Source organism: Oncorhynchus clarkii, chromosome 3 (assembly GCF_045791955.1).
Source record: "Oncorhynchus clarkii lewisi isolate Uvic-CL-2024 chromosome 3, UVic_Ocla_1.0, whole genome shotgun sequence".
Lineage (NCBI taxonomy): Eukaryota > Metazoa > Chordata > Actinopteri > Salmoniformes > Salmonidae > Oncorhynchus > Oncorhynchus clarkii.
The window spans coordinates 29523471-29547461 of NC_092149.1; the positions used below are offsets into that span (position 1 = coordinate 29523471).

At 43.1% G+C, this 23991-nt stretch overlaps 1 protein-coding gene across 1 annotated transcript in view; it reads right to left on the reverse strand.

The window, feature by feature from the left end:
• The window catches only part of LOC139392655 (ras/Rap GTPase-activating protein SynGAP-like), a 91166-nt gene that overhangs the window by 16194 nt on the left and 50981 nt on the right, over positions 1–23991 (reverse strand). Inside the window, exons 4-18 of the mRNA XM_071140799.1 lie at positions 23071–23192; positions 17597–17750; positions 17010–17108; positions 15012–15251; positions 14481–14810; positions 12611–12755; positions 12345–12489; positions 11904–12140; positions 11449–11650; positions 10910–11118; positions 10388–10601; positions 9457–10053; positions 8813–9256; positions 6810–6992; positions 5785–5996 (exon numbers count right to left, since the gene is read on the reverse strand). Of these exons, the coding sequence (XP_070996900.1) occupies positions 5785–5996; positions 6810–6992; positions 8813–9256; positions 9457–10053; positions 10388–10601; positions 10910–11118; positions 11449–11650; positions 11904–12140; positions 12345–12489; positions 12611–12755; positions 14481–14810; positions 15012–15251; positions 17010–17108; positions 17597–17750; positions 23071–23192 (3533 nt within the window). The remainder of the gene's footprint in view (positions 1–5784; positions 5997–6809; positions 6993–8812; positions 9257–9456; positions 10054–10387; positions 10602–10909; positions 11119–11448; positions 11651–11903; positions 12141–12344; positions 12490–12610; positions 12756–14480; positions 14811–15011; positions 15252–17009; positions 17109–17596; positions 17751–23070; positions 23193–23991) is intronic.

Below are 23991 nucleotides of genomic sequence, written 5' to 3' on the forward strand. Positions count from 1 at the left end.
TATTGCAAAATTATAAGAGATAGAAATCTTAACACTTTAGATAAACTGCACCAATATCCATCTATCTGCATGATTAACATTTTTGTTCAAGTCTCAAACACTATACAGCCATGTGTAAGTCAAATATATAAGTTATAAACTATTTTTACAGTACTGTATACGCTGTATCTATGGTATTTAGGGATTTACAGTATCCATGGTCGTACATGCAGAAGTCTCAGTATAATGTATGTTGATATGGTTTCAATTAATACTGAATGGGACCTGAAAAAAACCTTTAAGTGTATGAGTTCTGTATGTATGATCATATGATATATGCATGTAAGGTATACATACTCAATATCTTTGTGTGCCTGAATGTAGGCCTACATACATATAATGCTTCTGTTCATTAATGCTCAATTTAAATCTATTATTGCAAAAATATATGTAAAATATTGCTATTTCAATAGATTCAAATAGTTAATTACATTGGTAATATCATAACAAAATGTACATACAGAATCTTAGTGCATCATTATTGGTACGGCTGGAACAGTACTGGTACTTCAATAGGGTATTGATAACATTTAGATAAAGTGTGTTACTCTGTCTTGGCTGATAAAATAGAATATAATCTGTCATATTCCTCTTAAGAAACATAACTGCTACTCTAGACGCAGTCGTCTAGAACAACCAAGATAAATCATTAAAAAAGTATTTCAAAGAATATCTGAAGTCATTTCTAAGAAGAATGATGAATGAGATTTGAAAATCAATAAGGTTTGGGTTTTATAGGAATGTATGGTTCATTTTCCTTTTGGAGGACAGTGGAAGTCGGGAAGTTTACATGCTCCTTAGCCAAATACATTTAAACTCAGTTTCTCACAATTCCTGTAATTTAATCCTAGTAACAATTCCCTGTCTTAGGTCAGTTAGGATCCCCACTTTATTTTAAGAATGTGAAATGCCAGAATAATAGTAGAGAGAATGATTTATTTCAGCTTTTATCTCTTTCATCACATTCCCAGTGGGTCAGAAGTTTACATACACTCAATTAGTATTTGGTAGCATTGCCTTCAAATTATTTAACTTGGGTCAAACATTTCGGGTAGCATTCCACAAGCTTCCCACAATAAGTTGGGTGAATTTTGGCCCATTACTCCTGACAGAGCTGGTGTAACTGAGTCAGGCTTGTAGGCTTCCTTGCTCGCACACGCTTATTCAGTTCCGCAGACAAATGTTCCATAGGATGGAGGTCAGGGCTTTCTGATGGCCACTCCAATACCTTGACTTTGTTGTCCTTAAGCCATTTTGCCACAACTTTGGAAGTATGCTTCGGATCATTGTCCGTTTTGGAAGACCCATTTGCGACCAAGCTTTAACTTCCTGACTGATGTCTTGAGATGTTGCTTCCACATAATTTTCCTACCTCATGATGCCTTCTATTTTGTGAAGTGCACCAGTCCCTCCTGCAGCAAAGCACCCCCACAACATGATGCTGCCACCCCTGTGCTTCACAGTTGGGATGGTGTTCTTTGGCTTGCAAGCCTCCCCCTTTTTCCTCCAAACATAACGATGGTCATTATGGCCAACCAGTTCTGTTTTTGTTTCATCAGACCAGAGGACATTTCTCCAAAAAGTACGATCTTTGTCCCCATGTGCAGTTGCAAACCGTAGTTTTTTATGGCGGTTTTGGAGCAGTGGCTTCTTCCTTGCTGAGCAGCCTTTCAGGTTATGTCGATATATGACTCGTTTTACTGTGGATATAGATACTTTGTACCTGTTTCCTCCAGCATCTTCACAAGGTCCTTTGCTGTTGTTCTGGGATTGATTTGCACTTTTCGCACCAAAGTATGTTCATCTCTAGGAGACAGAATGCGTCTCCTTCCTGAGCGGTATGACGGCTGCATGGTCCCATGGTGTTTATACTTGCGTACTATTGTTTGTACAGATGAACGAGCTACAGTACCTTGAGGCGTTTGGAAATTGCTCCCAAGGATGAACCAGACTTGTGGAGGTCTTGGCTGATTTCTTTTGATTTTCCCATGATGTCAAGCAAAGAGGTACTGAGTTTGAAGGTAGGCCTAGTGTATGTAAACCTCTGACCCACTGGAATTGTGATACAGTGAATTATAAGTTAAATAATCTGTCTGTAAACAATTGTTGGAAAAACTACAATAGATGTCCTAACCGACTTGCCAAAACTATAGTTTGTTAACAAGAAATTTGTGGAGTGGTTTAAAAACGAGTTTTAATGACTCCAACCTAAGTGTATGTAAACTTCCGACTTCAACTGTATATATATATATATATATATATATATATATATATATATATACATAAAGATTCATATGTATACACGTACTGTTCAAAAGTTTGGGGTCACTTAGAAATGTCTTTGTTTTTGAAAGAAAAGCTATTTTTTTGTCCATTAACATAACGTCAAATTGATCAGAAATACAGTGTAGACATTGTTAATGTTGTAAATGACTATTGTAGCTGGAAACGGCAGATTTTTTTTATGGAATATCTACATAGGCGTACAGAGGCCCATTATTAGCAACCATAGATGTCCTAACTAACTTGCCAAAACTATCGTTTGCTAACAAGACATTTGTGGAGAGGTTGAAAAACAAGTTAATGACTCCAACCTAAGTGTATGTAAACCTCTGACTTCAACTGTAACTACCTGAGCTAATGAAGTAGCTTGACACCTATTTTCTACCATCAATAATAAAAAAACGCAAATAGCATTTCTCATTCATTGACAGCATATGAATCCGTCTTAAAATCTAGCAGCCATCCACTACTTATAGAATCCTCTAGAATACCTTGTCAACTGTAACAATGCAATCGCCCAAACTAACTTCAAAAGGGGAAAGAGAACTTGTCATTTAGCAGATAAATTAGGTTTACTCTGTGTTCTCTTTACACATCATAAGAAAGTATTTCCCCATCAAACTGTGGTCGCGGTTTGTGAAGATTGGCATTGTTCATTCTCATGTCAAGCTGTTATGGTGATGACAACAATATGTCATGTACTACCTTAGTCTTTGCTTCATGCATTTTTATCAAAAACACCATTATGACCTCATACTGTATAGGGCAGATAGAAGTCATATGATGTCACCTTTCAGTCCATTATTGTGCTTTTCAATTCAATCTAGGTGAATCGCTCTCGGTTTACGATTATCAGAATAATCACCACAGATGATGCAGGTAAACTACTAAAGGAAAAAAAAACAAGCAGCATGTTTGATATACTGGTAAAAAAAAAGTTGCCAAGTAGTGCAATAGTACAAAGGGCCTAAAAATGTGTATTTTGGGATCTTTATGCACATAGTTATGGGGTTATGGATGGGATTGGTTCCATGAAGTACAGCCAGGAACTGCCTCGGTCTTCATTCCATTTCTTCTTCCCTGGAATGGATTAAAAGTTCCCTGTGACGCATATCTAACTTTCAATTGCAGATTATTAGAGGTGGTGGACAAAAGCAGAACATTTACACAAATAGTTTCCTCTCAAGTTCCTTGGCTCAAGTCAATTGGTTAACATTAGTCAGAAAAATAATGTTCAATGAACATTTTCCTACTGACTGGGTGAAAACCAATTGCCTAATGATTTCACTGTTGACCTCACCTTTCAAATGAATGTGCAGTTAGTTTGAAGCTATCCCATTATTTATATATACACTGCTCAAAACACATCCTAGATCTGAATGAATGAAATATTCTTATTAAATACTTTTTTCTTTACATAGTTGAATGTGCTGACAAGAAAATCACACACAAATTATCAATGGAAATCAAATTTTTCAACCCATGGAGGTCTGGATTTGGAGTCACACTCAAAATTAAAGTGGAAAACCACACTACAGGCTGATCCAACTTTGATATAATGTCCTTAAAAACAAGTCAAAATGAGGCTCAGTAGTGTGTGTGGCCTCCACGTGCCTGTATGACCTCCCTAAAACGCCTGGGCATGCTCCTGATGAGGTGGCGGATGGTCTCCTGAGGGATATCCTCCCAGACCTGGACTAAAGCATCCGCCAACTCCTGGACAGTCTGTGGTGGATAGAGCGAGACATGATGTCCCAGATGTGCTCAATTGGATTCAGGTCTGGGGAACGGGCGGGCCAGTCCATAGCATCAATGCCTTCCTCTTGCAGGAACTGCTGACACACTACAGCCACATGAGGTCTAGCATTGTCTTGCATTAGGAGGAACCCAAGGCCAACCGCACCAGCATATGGTCTCACAAGGGGTCTGAGGATCTCATCTCGGTACCTAATGGCAGTCAGGCTACCTCTGGCGAGCACATGGAGGGCTGTGCGGCCCCCCAAAGAAATGCCACCACACACTATGACTGACCCACCGTCAAACCGGTCATGCTGGAGGATGTTGCAGGCAGCAGAACGTTCTCCACGGTGTCTCCAGACTCTGTCACGTCTGTCACATGTGCTCAGTGTGAACCTGCTTTCATCTGTGAAGAGCACAGGGCGCCAGTGGCGAATTTGCCAATCTTGGTGTTCTCTGGCAAATGCCAAACGTCCTGCACGGTGTTGGGCTGTAAGCACAACCCCCACCTGTGGACGTCGGGCCCTCATACCACCCTCATGGAGTCTGTTTCTGACCGTTTGAGCAGACACATGCACATTTGTGGCCTGCTGGAGGTCATTTTGCAGGGCTCTGGCAGTGCTCCTCCTGCTCCTCCTTGCACAAAGGCGGAGGTAGCGGTCCTGCTGCTGGGTTGTTGCCCTCCTACGGCCTCCTCCACGTCTCCTGATGTACTGACCTGTCTTCTGGTAGCGCCTCCATGCTCTGGACACTACGCTGACAGACACAGCAAACCTTCTTGCCACAGCTCGCATTGATGTGCCATCTTGGATGAGCTGCACTACCTGAGCCACTTGTGTGGGTTGTAGACTCCGTCTCATGCTACCACTAGAGTGAAAGCACCTCCAGCATTCAAAAGTGACCAAAACATCAGCCAGGAAGCATAGGAACTGAGAAGTGGTCTGTGGTCACCACCTGCAGAACCACTCCTTTATTGGGGGTGTCTTGCTAATTGCCTATAATTTCCACCTGTTGTCTATTCCATTTGCACAACAGCATGTGAAATGTATTGTCAATCAGTGTTGCTTCCTAAGTGGACAGTTTGATTTCACAGAAGTGTGATTGACTTGGAGTTACATTGTGTTGTTTAAGTGTTCCCTTTATTTTTTTGAGCAGTGTATATATGTATATTTGACCTACACACCTATGGCTCCTGAGTAGTGCAGCGGTCTAAGGCAGTGCATCTCAGTACAAGAGGTGTCACTACAGTCCCTGGTTCAAATCCAGGCTGTATCACATCCGGACGTGATTGGGAGTCCTATAGGGCGGCCCAGTGTCGTCCAAGTTTGGCCGGGTTAGGCCGTCATTGTGAAAATAAGAATTTGTTCTTAACTGACTTGCCTAGTTAGTAAAGGTTAACATTTTTAAAAAATAATTTAAAATATGGTTGAGGCCTCCCCGTTATTTCTCCATACATTATTAATGTATCTATTTCATAACTATACATCATCTAAACTCATATATTCATCAATATTCCCCATATTATTTCCAAAAATCAGCACTTGTCTAAAGAAGATTAACTCTGTCTATAATTGTTGATATTTCTTGGATAAACGTAATCAGACACGATTAGGTCTTAACAATACATTAATTCATTTTCTTCACTCCATTTTAGTTCTCTCTCTCTTTCTCTCTACATCTCCATTCTCCATCTCCTCCACCCTCCACCACCACCCCTCTTTTTACCTGTTGATTATTCCTTTAATTTGGGAGTCTTTCTCCACCTGCTGTTGCCGTAGCCTCCTCTCGCTGTCCTCCAGGCGACTCTGGTATTGTGAGAGGATCTTACTGGTCTGCTGCTCCTGGGAAAGGAGCCTCTTCTCATACTCCTCCAGCTTCCTGTGGGACATGATCAGTCGCTCCTTCAGGGAGTGGATCTCCTCCTCATATTCCTTTACCTGAGACAGACAGAGAGAAGAGAACGCATTGGGAAATAGAAAATGGTTGAGCAATTGTCATACACGTCGACAAGTCACCATGGAATAGGGAAGCAACCACATTGTTGTCCAGTGTTCATTAAAGTCTAAGGCACACATAGTTTATCCCTTTTCACTTGCTCACTATGCACCAAGATCCAGCTATGTCTATATTGAAAATATAAAAATAGTTGAGCAAATGTCATACTGTTTATTAGCAACACATGGCTAAACAACCAGCAAATGTTCTTGGGGGTTGACTGAACACACCTTCACTCGGACAAAGAAATGTGGTAATGTGGTGTCTGCGGTCAAATATGAATATGCGAGCTAAAAGTTTGTTTATTTTCAATGACTCACTGTTGTTCAAGTTCATCCTCAGCTGTTCCTATCTAAATTATTCATAAATACGTGTCTCGGTACCATCTGTTCTCCACTGATAGACTTGGGTTGCACTTCCCTGACATCTGTACTGTGCATTAAGAAGGAGATATGACTCAGATCAGTGTTACGGTTCTCTAGTCTCACAGTTTGCTGTTTAATATGCTGCTACGTCGAATTGCTAAAGAAGAGAGAAATTCTGCATTCCTTTGAGGGATCGTTTTGTTACTGTTGATTTCCTAGAAGATTGGTATATTGTATACAGTATATTGTTAAGACAATTATCTACTGTTTTTATATATATACACACACACGCACACGCACACACACACACACACACACACATTGCCAATGTCAAATTTAGGCTAGCATTCTTTTGTATTGCAAAAGCTGTGGTGGGAGAGATGTATCTACCCTGTCTAAGCGAGACTCATCCATGCTTTTGGAGTACTCCTTCAGCTTGAACTCCTCACGGTCGATGCGGTTAGCCTCCAGAGTAATGTCAGCGGAGAGGTGAGGCATGTTGGAGACCCAGGCGACTGTTCTCTCATTGGCCGGGGTCGGGGGGTTAAGGGTCGAGGGCGACTGCCCGGAACCCTGGGGAAAAAGGCAAGAAGCAGATATGAAGAGGAAGAATATGTACTAGTACTAGCAGTGGTGTGTATTCATGGGTGCCAAGGGAAGCCAGGCCTGTCACCAAAAATTGAACAAGAAAAAACATAGATAAATATTTTTTTTGTCTCTCTGTGTTTCATAATTTTCCTTCAATTCGCAAGAGGCTGAATATATCTCAGTGGAGAACGCATCCAAGCAAGCAAAACACTGCCCCTCTGTCTCTGTATGTGTCGGCTATCTATCTGATGCTGTCTGGGCCAAAAGAGTATGACATTGTTGCCGGACGTAGCATTGACTGCAAGGGAAGCCAACAAGCATTTGGCCTTCCTTGATTAAGTATAAAATAATAGCCAATCAGCGTTACTCTAAACTGAGTGAGCTCAACTGTGAATGGTCCTGGCGTATCATTAATAAGTGTCAAGGGAAGCCAGTTTGGATTTGGCATCACTCCTATCAAATCGCAATGAGAGCATACGTCATTGAGAAACAACTTGAATTGTTGAATCTCGTTGTGATGTTGTCCTCTGGTGGCTAGCTAGCTCTTTCCTAATTTAGCCATGGATGGGGATAGGGATTTGGACTTGTGGTTTTACTTAATTCTCCATACTGGCCAATGATTATAACAGTGATTCTGATCCAACCATTAATTCCTACATTGTGCCCCTGGCCTGAGAGGATGGAAGTTCAATATGTAGCTTGATGTAAAAGGCTCATGTTAACTAGCTAACATTGCCCATGAAAGGAAGTTAGACTAGCAAGCAAGCATTTTAGCCATGTAGCCTAGGACAACAATAAATAAAAGAGTGTACTATATGACAGAGTGACTGTTTCGTCAACATTAAAGAGGATGGCATTGGCCTTTCTCTACAAGTAGGGTGAGTTAACAAGTGTTTTCGACTTGCACAAACTTTCTCACACACACACACACACACACACATGAATCAGAACCATGTACAGCCACATTATATTTAGCTTACGTTGATTGGACTAAATTGTTTTTGGTTGCTTTTAGTTGTCACTGTAGTAGACTAAGCATAGGTGATATGATGATGTTGAAATGTTGAAGTTGAAATGTTTCATCTCAATCTCTTCTTTCAAAGACTCATCATGGACACTCTTACCGACAGTTGTGCCTGCTTTGCATGATGTATTGTTGACTCTACCTTCTTGCCCTTTGCGCTGTTGTCTGTGCCCAATAATGTTTGTACCATGTTTAGTGCTGCTACCATGTTGTCATGTTGTGTTGCTACCATGTTGTCATGTTGTGTTGCTACCATGTTGTCATGCTGTATTGCTACCATGTTGTCATGTTGTGTTGCTACCATGCAGTGTTGTCATGTGTTGCTGCCTTGCTATGTTGTTGTCTTAGGTCTCTTTATGTAGTGTTGTGTTGTCTCTCTTGTTGTGATTTGTGTGTTTTGTCCTATATTTATATATTTTTATATTTTTTTTTTATCCCCCGCCCCCGCAGGAGGCCTTTTGCCTTTTGGTAGGCCGTCATTGGAATGTGTTGATATGCCTAGTTAAATAAAGGTTAAATAAAATTTTAAAAATGGTGCTGGAAATTTGACCATGCTGTAGGTCGTGTAACTGTTATATATATATATATATACAGGTCACTGGGACTCTGGGGTTGGTCAGAAACAACTGTGAAAGAGAGAGCATGGTTGAACTGTATTTGATAGGTGTGTTGGAATTGTTATATAATGCAGAGTGAGAGAAAATAACAGTGACAGCTATGAGCTTCTTGTCAGATTTAAGGGTAGATTAAATTACACAATAGAGTACAGTAGCCTGCATACCTGTTTACTAATGGAAGGTTTGAGCAGGTGCTGTTGCTGTGGTTGCTGTTGCTGCTGCTGTGATTGCTGTATGGTTGTTGTAGTGCCTCCCTGTGGCCCCTGGGGGCCCTGGCTCTCCCTGACAGAGCTCTGCTGGTGGGGCAGTCCAGGGGCTGTGTTGTCTTTGACCGACAGCTGTTGCCGTGGTGCCTGTTGCCGACCTCCGTAGCCCGACTCTGGTGATAGGTTGGCACTGGGCGGTCGCGTCTTAGCGGATGGTGTGGGAGCAGCAGCCGCACTGACGGACAGCTGATGGGAGGTCTGTGATTTGACGCGTTGAGCGGGAGGCGGGGCGATGGAGCTCTGGCGCACAGGCTGGACTGTGGAGGGGGGTGTGGCCAGGGAGGAGTGGGAGGTACCAGTCTGAGAGGCCATGCCCATCTGCTGTTGCTGTTGAAGATTATCCTAACAAGGACAATTATAGAACTCCAAGTTATCCTGGTCTTAAACCTGTTTCAGATGTTTACATTATGCTAATCCTATTTATGTAGGCTACAAACAAATGTTGACTTAAATTACTATAAAGTAGGAGAGACAAAAAGGCTCATTTGCACAAAAGTAGAACATGATTGTAAACACATTCTTGACCTTAAGTTAATCCATACCTGCCCGTGCATGGACAGTTGCCGCCGTGCGAAATCAGCCCTGCTGTAGTCGTCGCTATAGCTGTGTGAGTGGATAATGGCTGGCTGCCCCAGGTGCCCTGCCCCGGTCCTCAGGGTGGACAGGTCCTCGCTGCGAGAGAACCCCCCGTGGGCGAACTGGGGGATGTAGGCCTCGTGCGAGCCACCGGGGTCAGGCTCCGGGGCCAGGAGCAGGGGCGGCGGGAGATGGGCCCTGCTGTGCTGGTGGTGAAGGTGGGGTCCATCTGCAGTGCCGGTGGCCAGGTGAAACAGGGGGTTCTGGAAGGAGAGCGGGTATCTCAGGGCGGCGGCCTGCTGCTGCTGCTGCTGGGACAGCGAGTCGGTGGTGGTGCCCATCTGGCTCAACTGGCTCAGCCGGAGGCCCCCTGACATGCTGGATCCCCCCGAGCCGGCCGAGAGGCGGCCTCCGGCCCGGAGCTGACCACTCAGGCCCGAGCCCAGGCCTCCTCCACCCTGGCTGCTGAGCCCTCCGAAGCTGCCCATGCCGGTGATGGAGGCCTGGGAGGAGTTGAGCATGGCCACCGACTGCAGGTTAGACACGCTGTTCATTGTGGAGTCCTGGAGGTCCATCATAGATATACACTTTATTGACACTGAGCACCTAGATGAGATTGATAGAGCTAACAGCCTTCTGTGCCCAATTCTAAAGTGCCAATAAGTTGATTAAGTTTTTTATCTATTAAGAGGGGTGGTTGTAAGCCTGAATTGCATGTCCCATGACTTACCACTAAGGTACATGCATCATTTTCCTATGAGCGCACAGCTGCCATACTATCCTGCAGTCGTCTGCCAGACTTGGCTACCACATGGAAAGGAGATGTGCAGTTTACATAGCTTCCTGTAGAACATGTCTCCTAACAGATCCTAATGCTATCAAAATAATTCAACTAACCTTGTGGTCTGGCTCGGTGATATCGGAGCTACTGGTGCAGTAGGCAGGGCTGGATCGGGCCAAGGGAGGGCGTGTTACATAGAAAACGTCTTTGGAGGCTCGATGTGGGTGATCACGCTCTTGGAAACTCAGCTGAGGATGAGCACGAGACGGCATGACCCCCCCACCGGACACACCAGATGTAGGGGAAGGCAAGCGAGTGATATCTATGGAGCTTAAGAAAGGCAACAACACATGGCAACAGATTGGAGAAGACGATGACAAGGTTATAGGTGTGTTACGAGTTTGGCACAAAAGGCACAACCCAACCACAGCATTATGGCGGGAAAGGCAAAACTTTAACAAATGCACCAACCAACCATCCTCTTAGTGCTGGTTTCCCCAACACGGATTAAACCTAATCATAGACTAAAAAGTACGTTCAATGGAAATTCTCCATTCAAAGTGCTTTTTTGTCCAGGACTATACTTAACCTGTTTCCAGGAAATAGGCCCATAGGATTAAATAAAGCCAGGGCACTACCTGTTGAGATCCTTCATCATGAGATTCTGGAACTCCGAGGAGACTCCCCTGTTGAAGCTGGGTCGTGAGAGCAGCCTCTCCGTCTGTCTCTCATGGACTCTATCTGTCTGGTTCTGGTGGCTGGGTTGCCTCTGCAGGTGGGGGTTACGCAGGGCCATGCTGATGTCATTCAAGAGGCGGGGCAAGGGACCCAGTTTGATAATGGCATCCTGTGGGTTAGGGTTAGAAGACTGACATGAATACAAGTTAACAATGACAATAGGAAAAGCATTCAAATGGTTAAAAAGTGTGGTTGATCATTTTAAGTATCTTATCTTTGAAAATTACAAGTGCCCTTAATCATTCCATTCATTCTACTGACTCATACGTTCAGATTACTGAGTTGTCAAGACCATACATAGTTATTTTATTGTCCTGATTCCTAATTGGACTTATTCATTATTGAATAACACTACAATGGTTATCTGTAACTTGTACTTTTCTTATTGGTCATATGTTGTAGAGGTTATATTGTTAATATTTACCCTGATCCTCCCTACCTTGCTGAGCTGGGCCATGACCTCCCAGAGGAGGCTGTGCAGTATGGACAGCTCCCTGCCCAGGTCGATGTAGCCCTCGAAACCCCCCGCGTTGCTCACACTGTCCAGGTTGGAGATCTCATAGAGGAACTGTTGCATGGAGCCCCACTCCATCTCTAAGAACTCATTCATGAAGCACATGTACTCCTCTTTCATACCAAACCTGAGGGAGAGAGAGAAGAAGAGTCAAAATGCTATAAACTCAGATTACACATCATCGGCTGGTTTCCCGGACACAGAATTAGCCCAATCCTGGATTAATAACTAATAAGAAATTTCAATGGAGAATCTACAAAAAAGCATGCTTTTTAGTCCAGGACTAGGCTTAAATCTGTGTCCCGGAAAAATACTCAAAATATTACAGAAGTTTTAGCATAAGCATAACATTATAAGTTGTAGTGAATGAATGAACTGACTTGGAGAAGTTGGCCAGGTTCTGCACCACTTTGGAGATGAGGGTGAGCGTGCGCGACGTCTGCTCGTCTGGGTACTCCTGGGTCAGGTTAAACAGGGAGGGGGACATGACGGCCGGACACAGGAAGCGCAGGAAAAGGGAGCCGCTGATTAGGCGGTCTGCGATGTCCTCCCTCCCCCTCTCTGCACAGCGCACCCTCCACGAGGCAAACACCTCCTTCAGCTCTCGAGGAAACACACTGCAGAGAGATACAAATATACAGTGTGTTATTATCATTTGATAGTATATTATGCTTTAGTAAGGCAGTGTATGCCAACTACTGAATGCAAATCTGGTGTGTTCAACAATCAAAATTATGTAAATAAGTCTTTGGGTGCTGTAGACCAGGAGTAATCCTACTTGAATGAAAAAAACAGTAAACACTCATATGCCAACTACTGACCAATGGGAGTTGACGATTTTGCAGAGTGCCAGTTCGCAGCACATACGGAGATTGGCTTGGTGATCTGGAAGGACAGAGGGTGGTGTCCTCATGGGGTCCACCTCGCAGTTCTCCTCTGATTCGTACAGCGCCCTTATGAACTCCCCTGAAACAAACACAATATCACTGACCATTAGGCAAACACAGAAAGATAATGAATACATCACAGTAAGAACAGTTCAACAACATGTATTGAGTGATAAATGTGAAGTATTCTAAGGCCACACCTATTGCATCCTTGAGGTACTTATGTCCAATCAGCTTGAGATACTCTTCTATGGCTTTGGTGGCCAGAGTGTTCTCTCTGAAGATAAGGTGTTCTCGGTCCATGAATCTATCTACCTCACACATCGCCATGTCTGAAAGAAAATCCTGGGAAGAAACAAAACAGAAACATCAACATAGCATATACTTTCTTTTTAAAACATTCAATTATAATCTATTGGGTACTCTCAAATTCAATTTTGAGGATATAACGCCTTTCCTCAGGTCAGAGTGTAATTTGTTACGTTTAATATTCCTTCTGTTTCAATCTCTTTTGGTTTATGGTTTGGTAAGAAAACCAAGAAGTAGTCAAACTAATGTTAATTTTGTAGCTTATATTGCCTTAAAGATAGAATACGCAGGTTGTGGGCGCCCCCCATGCTGCCCCACTTCTTCCCCACTTCTTCAAAAACAAGGGGTTTCAGCCCTGAGCCGCCTTGGGCTGGCCTTCTGGGCAAGGTGTGTCTTTGCACTAAAACCTGCCTACTCGAACGACTCTGCTGCCATGCTCCAGAGCTGGAGAAGAAGTGAAAGTCACTTGCAAGCTATAGTCGCAAGAAACAAACACAGAGCAGACGAAGCCAACAAGCTAGCTAACTTATTTGCTGATAAACTGTCCTGGTAGCAGGGCCAGCGTTTTCTGAAAATGTAGACAGAAACAAGCATCATTCTCAGTTCTTGGATCTGAATCAACTTGAACCCAAGAGAAAAAGAAGTGAAAAAAAAGACTGCTCATGACCAATCAAGAAACCGGATAAACATTGGAATTAATTTTGAAAGGTGGAAGAGTGATGCCGAAATGGCCACCATTGTCATGGACAGGTAGGTAAGTGTTGGGTTGCGTTTTTAGCCTACGTTTTTTTTTAGCTACATTAGCTGCTAACCTTAGTGTGTTCAATGTTCAAGCTTGCTAACATGGCTACTTAGCTAGCTAGCTGACATATTTTGTATTTGGAAACTAACGATAACTAGCTACATCATGTAGCTACACTGCATAAACAACACTAAATGCCCAATGCCTTTATTTCAACTAGCTAACGTTAGCTAGTTACGTAAAGCTAAATATGCAGATTGTTGACATGATAGTATGTTTGGTTTGTAGATGATAATGCTAGGTGGTTGACAGCATTTTCAACCTAGGACCACCCCAAACAATGCATCATCTAGCTATACAGTGACATCATGCAAACATTTTTTTTCTCAGGGAGATACTGGTGGAGACAGTCTGATTTCAAGGGAACCTGAGGTTGTAGAAGTTGTGATTGTGAAAAAGTCCAAAAGAGAGGTAAACATTTTTATGGAATGTTAGGTGATTGAATAATAATTTGATTGGTAATCGACCAATGGAAGCTATGTTTGCCTGTTCAGAACATTGCTTACATAGCATGGCATTGAGGCCTACCGTGAACTGCCCAACTTCAAGGACTGAATGAATATCCAGTGTGGTCAGTAAAGTGACATATTGCTAGACCATGGGCCATCAAGTAATAGGATGGTTACATTAGCATGACACATGTTACACTGGTTACAGCGCAACACCACATCCTATGTATTTAAAGGACACTGTTATGACATTGACCTATTTGGCAGTAATGCCCCCCCCTCCCTATTTAGCTGAGAGCATGGTGATTTGAAGCGGTTGAATTTATAAACAGTGGATACATTCTCACTATAATGTACTCATATTCCATCAATATTATGCTATCAAATAAAAAACAGCATTTATCTGGCATATACACAGGATACAGTGAGGTGTATACAGGAATATGACCTTGCATTGTACCGTGTACTACTGAAGTAACAACTTGTTTAATGTCTCATGCCAATAGTCACCTTTGCTTTCCCCGTGCTCTGTAGTATGTGGACCAGCGCACAAGCCACCTCTTCTTTACTCTTCACGCTCAGTAGAGGCTCCAGCACCGCACACAAAGTCCGGTAGTTATTGGTAACATACTCGGCAAACTCCTTGTACAGCTCCATGGGCAGGATGCTCATGGTCTGGTAACGGGACTTGAGGCGTAGGGAGGCATTGATGATCTTGCCCCCTGCTTGCCCCTTGGCCAGGATGCTAGGCTGGATGACCGGGTACCACTGCTCCACAAACTGTCGTCCCGTGATGCTGGAGATAGGGATACTGACCAGTCCCAGGTATGTGCTCTTTTCCTGATAGAAGAGGGGAAATGAATATGAGATTTTGTGGTCAAGAGTTATGTGGCCATTAAGAAAGAGGAGAAAAAGATAGTAAGGAAACTAAAGTATATTCATCTTAATCATTGGGCAAACTGCTTTAACCAGTCTGCAAAAAATGTCATTTTAACCAGTTTCATCCCGTTTTGCACACTGGTGAGAGAGTTGTCCCTTCACCTTGCGTCTCTTCTTGTCAGTCTCCTTGTAGAGATGAAGGCGTAGGTTGCGGACGGCTGGCAAGTTGTTGAACTCAAAGTGCTCACCCCAGAACACGGTGTCAGTCCGGGGCTTGCTGGTGGTGCGTGCGTAAAGCATGTCGTCCAGACAAAGTTCGCAGTAGTAGCGCTTCTTGGCGGGAAGCTCCCGCGCCTCGATGATCCAGAGTTTCAGCACGTTGTCCACCCTCCGACTGTTGTCCTGAAGAGGGGCAAAGAGAGGGTGGCAAAGGGACAAGGCAGAACAGGGAGGAACGAAAACCAAAGGGAAAAAGACCAAAGAGAAAAAGAAAGCCAAAGAGAGAGGGAGGGTTGGGTAGGTTAAGAACAGTGGTGTAAAGTACTTAAGTCGTTTTTTGGGGTATCTGTACTTTACTATTCATATTTTTTGCAACTTTTACTTTACATTCCAAAAGAAAATAATGTACTTTTTAATCCATACATTTTCCCTGACACCCAAAAGTACTCGTTACATTTTGACAGGAAAATGGTCCAATTCACACACTTATCAAGAGAACATCCCTGGTCATCCCTACTGCTTCTGATCTGGCGGACTCACTAAACACAAACGCTTCGTTTGTAAATTATGTCTGAGTGTTGGAGTACACCCCTGGCTATTCGTCAATAAAAATTTTAAAAACACAATTGTGCCGTCTGGATTTCTTAATATAAGGAATTTGAAATTATATATTATAGTTTTACTTTTGATACTTAAGTATATTTTAGCAATTTCATTTACTTTTGATAGTTAATTATATTTAAAACTAAATACTTTTAGACTTTCTCAAGTCGTATTTCACTGGGTGACTTTCACTTGAGTTATTTTCTTTACTTTTCTTTACTTTTACTCAGGTTTGACAATTCAGTACTTTTTCCACCACCAGTTAAGAACAGTCTAAGAACAATATGCACACATACAGATGGAGATAAATTAGATAATACATATGTACTGGAGGCATGAGAGACAGAAAGTGGATGTGTGATTGGTATGTTGCAGCAGAGAGCTGCATTTTCTGAACATGATTACAAAGAGCCAACTATGTCTGAAATCCCCCATGGGAGGAGAGCGTGCTGTGCAGATTGCACAGAGTGATGTTTTAGTCAGGGGTGAGTCATTTCAACTAGTCTGAAATGCCACTGGATCGCTCAGCCTTGGCTCAGATCAGCTCTTAATACCGAATTTAGATTGCTAAGTATATCAGCAATGTTTCAAAGTTGTTTTTTTCTTAAGTACTCCATTGGTATGCCACCTGACAATTAATGTGGACGCCCGCCGAGTTGCAACCGTTCATCATGAATTTCAATAAGAAGAAGAATCAAGAGCGCCTGTTTGCCCAGCGACGGTTGCGAAACCTAATGAACATCCTGGTCTCTATCGACATCGCACCTCGTCTTATCTCTCCCATCATGTGTCTGGTTGGGAAATTCATGAGGGTGCAGAGGATATTTCGGAGCCCCCGTGTTGAGTCCTTGGAGCCCCATGATTCAGCCAGGAACCCCGCAGTCACAGCATCTGGATGAGTCAATCCACTCGGGCTGATGCTTCCTCTCGGTTTGCCTTAATAACTGCAGCTCCCTTGCTGCCATCAAGAGCAGTTATCTGTCTCTCGTAATGTCTCTTTTGATAAGAGGGAGGGGGGGGGGGGGGCCTATTACGCAGACCTAGGAGATCAAGCGTAGCTGAAATGAGAAGATCTGTTTTAATCAACCGCATCTAAAGTGCTGAGTTTGCTCTTTTTAGTTATCTATTTAACTCTGATGATAGTGTAGAAGTGCTGTGTTCTAATATGTACTGTATCTGATGACATTACAGACATAGACAAACAGAGAGCACATGGAGGTTACAGTAAACAAAATGAGGAAATGCTCATATTGAAACAGACATATTGAAGACAGGGGAGAAGGAGAGAAGCACTGACAGAACGAGAAGTAACTTAATTTCTCGTCCTTGTTTCCCCACCTTGTTGGGTTTGACAGCTCTCTGAAGATTCTCGATCCATTTGTCTCTCTCTGCACCCGAGCGACATGCAAAGCACTTGGTTCCCGAAGCCGTAGTCACCTGAGGTTACCAACGGTAACATCAACAGCCACAACCATTAGCAACTTGGGAGAAGATGACAAGTGGCATAACAACGTCCTTTAATCACAGAGACTTTTGTCATGTACACGTTGGCTATGGGAAAGTGAGCCATGCAGTGAAATCTGTTTTCACAACAAATTTCTGTGACAAATCAACTTGGGACATGAGCTCATTTCGAGCCGCCCATCATCTACCCAACATTAGTGGCATTATTAGCAATAGTAGACAGACCTGGGTTCAAATTCTATTTAAAACATTTCAAATACTTTTAGTGTTTGCTTTAGCCTGCCTGGAGTGGCAGATGGATGGGATTTGAACTTTATCTTCTTCTATTGGTTCCACTGCACCAGGCAAGATCAATCAAGCTCAGCAAAAGTATTTGAAATTATTTCAAATAGTATTTGAACCCAGGTTTAATTAGTAGCGCTATCTGGGTTCATTGTGTGTGTGTGTCGTGTCAGCCTCACCTCGAAACAGTACTCCTGTCCCAGGATGCTGGAATGGACGGGCTTGATGATGGCATCCTCGTCCAGGGTGAGGTCCAGCGCCTCGGCTGCGCTGCTAGGAGACAGCAAGGACTCATGGGAGTGGGACTCTTTGAAGCTCTGCATCAGGCGCGTTCTGGGTGGGGAGCAGAGATACAGTGAGAGGAGCAGAGCGAGTCCCATACATTACAGTACAAAGCATTCTGAACTGTGTTTTTTTTCTACATAATGTTTCCTCTATCATTTCCTATGGCTGAAAAGAGCTTCTGGACATCAGAACAGCTATCACCAACTTCGATTTGGACGAGGACTTCTACTTCAATGAATCGGAGAAGAAAGACATTGATTATCCCGGGCCAGGCCCAAATCCCTGACACTCGAAGAAGGAGGAGACGCCGCTATAGAGGCCGGTGTACAGGATACCTGACAAGACTATGTCAGAGAGTGGATAAATAAACTGGATTAGGTCCGTTCGAGACGATTCTATCATCGTGGACTACAGGAAACAGAGGGCCGAGCACGGCTCCATCTACATCGAAGGTGCTGTAGTGGAGCAGGTCGATAGCTTCAAGTTCCTCTGTGTCCACATCACTAAGGAATTATCATGGTCTACACACACCAACACAGTCATGAAAAGGGCAAGACAACGCTTCTTCCCCCTCAGGAGGCTGAAAAGATTCGGCATGAGCCCTCAGATCCTCAAAAAGTTCTACAGCTGCGCCTTTGAGAGCATCTTGACTGGCTGCATCACCACTTGGTCTGGAAACTGCTTGGCATCCAACCGCAAGGCGCTATAGGGGGCAGTGCGTACGGCCCAGTACAACACTGGGGCCGAGCTCCCTGTCAGAGGAAGGCCCTAAAAATTGTCAAAGACTCCAGTCACCCAAGTCATAGACTGTTCTCTCTGCTTTCGCACAGCAAGCGGTACCGATGCATCAAGTCTGGAACCAACAGGACCATAAACAGCTTCTACCCTCATGCCATAATACTGCTAAATAGCTAGTCCATGTAGCTATTGGTTAACTATTTAACTATTTGCATTGACCCTTTTTTTGCATTTATTTTGACTCATCAAATATGCTACTGTTACTGTTTATTATCTATCCTGTTTATTATCTATCCTGTTGCCTAGTCACTTTATCCTGTACATATCTACCTCAATTACCTGTTACCCCTGCACATCGACTCAGTACTGGTACTCCGTGTATATAGCCAAGTTATCATTGACTCAGTACCGGTACCCTGTGTATATAGCCAAGTTATCATTGACTCAGTACTGGTACTCCGTGTATATAGCCAAGTTATCATTGACTCAGTACTGGTACTCTGTGTATATAGCCAAGTTATCATTGACTCAGTACTGGTACTCCGTGTATATAGCCAAGTTATCATTGACTCAGTACTGGTACTCCGTGTATATAGCCAAGTTATCATTGACTCAGTACTGGTACTCCATGTATATAGCCAAGTTATCATTGACTCAGTACTGGTACTCCGTGTATATAGCCAAGTTATCATTGACTCAGTACTGGTACTCCGTGTATATAGCCAAGTTATCATTGACTCAGTACTGGTACTCCATGTATATAGCCAAGTTATCATTGACTCAGTACTGGTACTCTGTGTATATAGCCAAGTTATCATTGACTCAGTACTGGTACTCCATGTATATAGCCAAGTTATCATTGACTCAGTACTGGTACTCTGTGTATATAGCCAAGTTATCATTGACTCAGTACTGGTACTCCGTGTATATAGCCAAGTTATCATTGACTCAGTACTGGTACTCCGTGTATATAGCCAAGTTATCATTGACTCAGTACTGGTACTCCGTGTATATAGCCAAGTTATCATTGACTCAGTACTGGTACTCCATGTATATAGCCAAGTTATCATTGACTCAGTACCGGTACTCTGTGTATATAGCCAAGTTATCATTGACTCAGTACTGGTACTCCATGTATATAGCCAAGTTATCATTGACTCAGTACCGGTACTCTGTGTATATAGCCAAGTTATCATTGACTCAGTACTGGTACTCCGTGTATATAGCCAAGTTATCATTGACTCAGTACTGGTACTCCGTGTATATAGCCAAGTTATCATTGACTCAGTACTGGTACTCCGTGTATATAGCCAAGTTATCATTGACTCAGTACTGGTACTCCGTGTATATAGCCAAGTTATCGTTACTTATGGTGTATTTATTCCTTGTGTTATTTTTTTATTTTTTTCTCTGCATTGTTGGGAAGGGCCTATTCCTGTTGTTTACAGAGCATGTGACAAATACGATTTGATTTGATTAGGCACTACAGAGGGTAGTGTGTACGGCTCAGTACATCCCCAGGGCCAAGCTTCCTGAAATCCAGGACCTCTATATCAGGCGGTGTCAGAGAAAGGCCTTAAAATTGTCAAAGACTCCAGCCACCCTAGTCATAGGCTGTTCTCTCTGCTACCGCATGGCTAGTGGTACCGGAGCACCAAGTCAAGGAACAAGAGGCTTCTAAACAGCTTCTACCCCCAAGCCATAAGACTCCTGAACATCTAATCAAATGGCTACCCAAACTATTTGCAACCCCCCTCCCCGGTACCCCCTCTATATAGCCCCGCTATTGTTATTTACTGCTGCTCCTTAATTATTTGTTTTTCTTATCTCTTACTTTGTATTTTCTTAAAACTTAATTGTTGGTTAAGGGCTTGTAAGTTAGCATTTTACTGTTGTATTCGGGGCATTTGACAAATAAACTTGGATTTGATTTGATTAGGGGGATGATTAAGTCAACAAGGCAACTGGCACCATGTGGCCAAAAAAATCCAACCACTGTCAATATTTTTCATTTGAATGTCGGCATACACTTCTTCAACTAAAGGGACTACCATCTGTTTATAGCTCCCTACAATCTCACTAACAAATCTAACTGTGACAAGGGTAGTGGAATATAATCAGTCATTGAGGGCACAGAGAGCCAGAGATCTTTCACAACGGCAGGCTCGGTGGAGTTTTTCTGAGATACACTCGAGCATATCTGATTCCGAAAAGTTGAGAAACAGCACGCAACCATTCTGCTTTTCATGCCAAAGGATTCCGTCTGTACTCACAAATTCTGTGTTCTGTGAGCTTGCAAAGAGGTCACATCAAAAAACAATGTGATGCTCGTCTCACAACGGGTCTAATTGTCATCTGAAGAAGTCAACACGTTACCAATCAATTAGAGTTTCACTGGATTAGATTAGATTTGAGCGTAATGACAATAGTGTTATGATTACATTTCTTGGACAACAAAGCTACGTTTCTATTGACAGCCATACATGCATAGAATTGTCCATGACGCTTGACCGCCTTTCCCGCCATGCCCGCCCACACTGACTTATACATATATACACATAGACACACACATACCAATTATGCTACAATGCCACTGAACTGAAGAGGATACAGATACAGAGTGCCAGAAAGGGGAATGACAGAGACCACAACACACAGAAAAAGCAGAGAGAAGAAAGTAACAGTCTCCCTACTATGATGTCCCTGATGCATCCAGCTCTCTCGCGTTCTCCCTGTGCCACTCTTTTTGTGGACATTCACTCATAATGTGCATCAGAACATTGAATACTTACAGTGGAGTGGGAGAGAGAGAGAGAGAGAGAGAGAGAAAGACAGGAGAGAGATGTCGAGAGAGAGATAAAAATAGACCCAAAGAAATGAGTCAGAATGAGAGAAATAAAGGACAGTGGGGGAGGTCGAGAAAGGGAGGGCGAGAGGGTGAGAGAGACAGAGGGAGAGAGAAGGAGAGGGGGAAGACGGTGGAAGAGAGAACCTCCCAGAGGAAATCAAGTTGTTATGTAAACTGTGGGTACTTTAGAGAAGAAGGGAGTGACAGGGCAGATGAGAAAACAGAGAGAGACTAAAAGAGATAGATATGGTAGAAGAGGAGACACAAGAGGGCAGCAAATGAATGAATGCAAATTGCAATGCAACACAGCTAAGCCACACTGGAAACAACTCCATCCCCCAACATGCACGTTCTACCAACATTCTCTGTACCGAAGATGCAGGCAGGTGTTTCAAAAACAACAAAAAGTATTCTAAAAAGTGAAGTAAAACTGCCCCATCAACTACACCTCAAGCAAGTTATCCAACGTAACAACACAGAATATGTATAAAGTCACCCTATTAGGATAGGTCATTCTCACAAACAAGTAAGGGACTAAATACCAGAAAATGACCAAAACAACCCACACATCTCCCTTACCTGCAGCAGGTAGCCTAGTGGTTAGAGTGTTTGGCCAGGTTGCTAGATTGAATCCCTGAGCTGACAAGGTAAAAATCTGTCGTTCTGCCCCTGAACAAGGCAGTTAACCCACTGTTCCTAGTCCGTCATTGTAAATAAGAATTTGTTCTTAACTGACTTGTCTAGTTAAATATATATATTTTTTAAGTAAGCCAGGAGACGACCAAAAGCCAACTGTGTTTGAACTAAGGCCTTTGAAAAGGAAATCAGTCTTTGATGCTTTGAAGACCGCATCCCTGGCAAAACATGACGAACTTCAGAAGCTGCTTGACCTGTCTTTCTGTGTATCCTCAGACTTAACCATCCATGAAATACGTCCGGATCTCTTCAATGAATAAATCATGAAAAGAACAGCTCCTCGACCGCACTTAAGCCCTTTCAAGATCCAAATGACCTCTTCTGCACAGGTCAACTTGGAGTAGCTACAACACAAATGGCATGTCACTGATTTACCATTGTTTATTTAGCTAGCTACTGGCACTATCATGCTGACAGATTTGCATAAAATCCATATGTTGTTTTCAATTTATGTTGTTTTCAATTTATTCAGTACGTATCCCTGCAGAGAAGACTACCCCTATTAGCATCATTAAATCGTATAGCCAGGTATAATTCAATTTTATTCCCCACACAGGTTCATCTAAGGTATGTCCGTTCTGTGGCCATACAGCTGTCTGATGGTTGCCATGGAGAGGTCAGGACTTTTTATTAAATCTTGAATTGGTATTCTCCATGTATTAAGCTGTCATAAAAAATGTAGTATGTAAAATGGGAGTGCAGCGGCACCGAAAGGGGCAGTTGTGAAACAAACACTTACTGTCAAGGCTTACTGGTTTCACTATAGCTAGGAGTAATACTAAAAGCACAGTACCTGCCATATTGTCCTTGAAAGGTATCCAAAATAGACACAAGAAAGCATCTTTAAGAGTCACACATACATGTGGACACGCCGGTAGGAGTGTACACACACACACACTTAAAAAGACACATTGCAATGCAACACAGCTAAACCACACTGGAAACAACTCCATCCCCCAACATGCACTTTCTACCAACATTCTTCCCCCAACATGCCTACCTGACCTGTTCCGCACACGGAGAGAGCAGGGAACACACGCACACACTCACAGAAACGCACACATAGACACACACAGAGACTCGTACCTGTCCTGGTCGGCACTGCGGAAGCGGGGGAGGATCATGTGTCGGAAGCTGCTGGTGCGGTCCAGTTTGGGCTGACTCTTAGCCCTCTTGATAGAGCCCTTCAACCTTCTACTGAGGAAACTCTGAACAGGGCAGCCATGGAGAGAGGGAGGAGGAGGTGAAGAATGAGAGGGTGTGAAACAGATGGAGAGAGGGAGGGAGGGGACGCAGGAAAGGAGATAGATCAGAGTTGTAGAGAGGGGGAATAGGGTGAGTGTGAGTAATGATGGATATTTCGTACCCAAAATGGATTGGAAGAAGAATAGAGGACATGTGATTTAGTGAATGACAGGTGATTGAAGGGGGAGAGCAACAGAAAGATTTATTACATATTATATCAGTCATACATCCACAATACAGCAGTAGTAGAATAGTGGTAGAATAGTGTAGTATCATCTGGTAACCAACAGTGGGTGGTGTTGGGCCATAAATATACCCACAATCCAACAGCATACACTGGACCTCAGTAAAAATAGGAGTTTCATATTGCAGTGCAGTTTTGTCCTGTGCTTCCATGCAACCATATTCCCCTGATTTTGATCAGCTGATTTAGTCAGTATACAACACAGGTCTTATCGAACAGGCTGTGTGTTGATACCATGTCTTTTACAAGAAGTGCTGACAGGGAAAACATGGCTTCAATAGTAGAATGAAAATCAACGAATGATGTCATTCTCCGCAACATACAGGATAAGGTTCCATGCAACTACTATGCAGCCTTCTCTCAAAGTGGAAGGAGAGACATGCTGCTATTGTATCTGAATAACCTCACAGTGCTTTTTTGACAGTCTTACAATGCTGTTTCACCTCAATTAAACCTCTAACATCTACTCAGATATCAATCTGCACATTACACATCAACATTGAACACTACATTCCTGG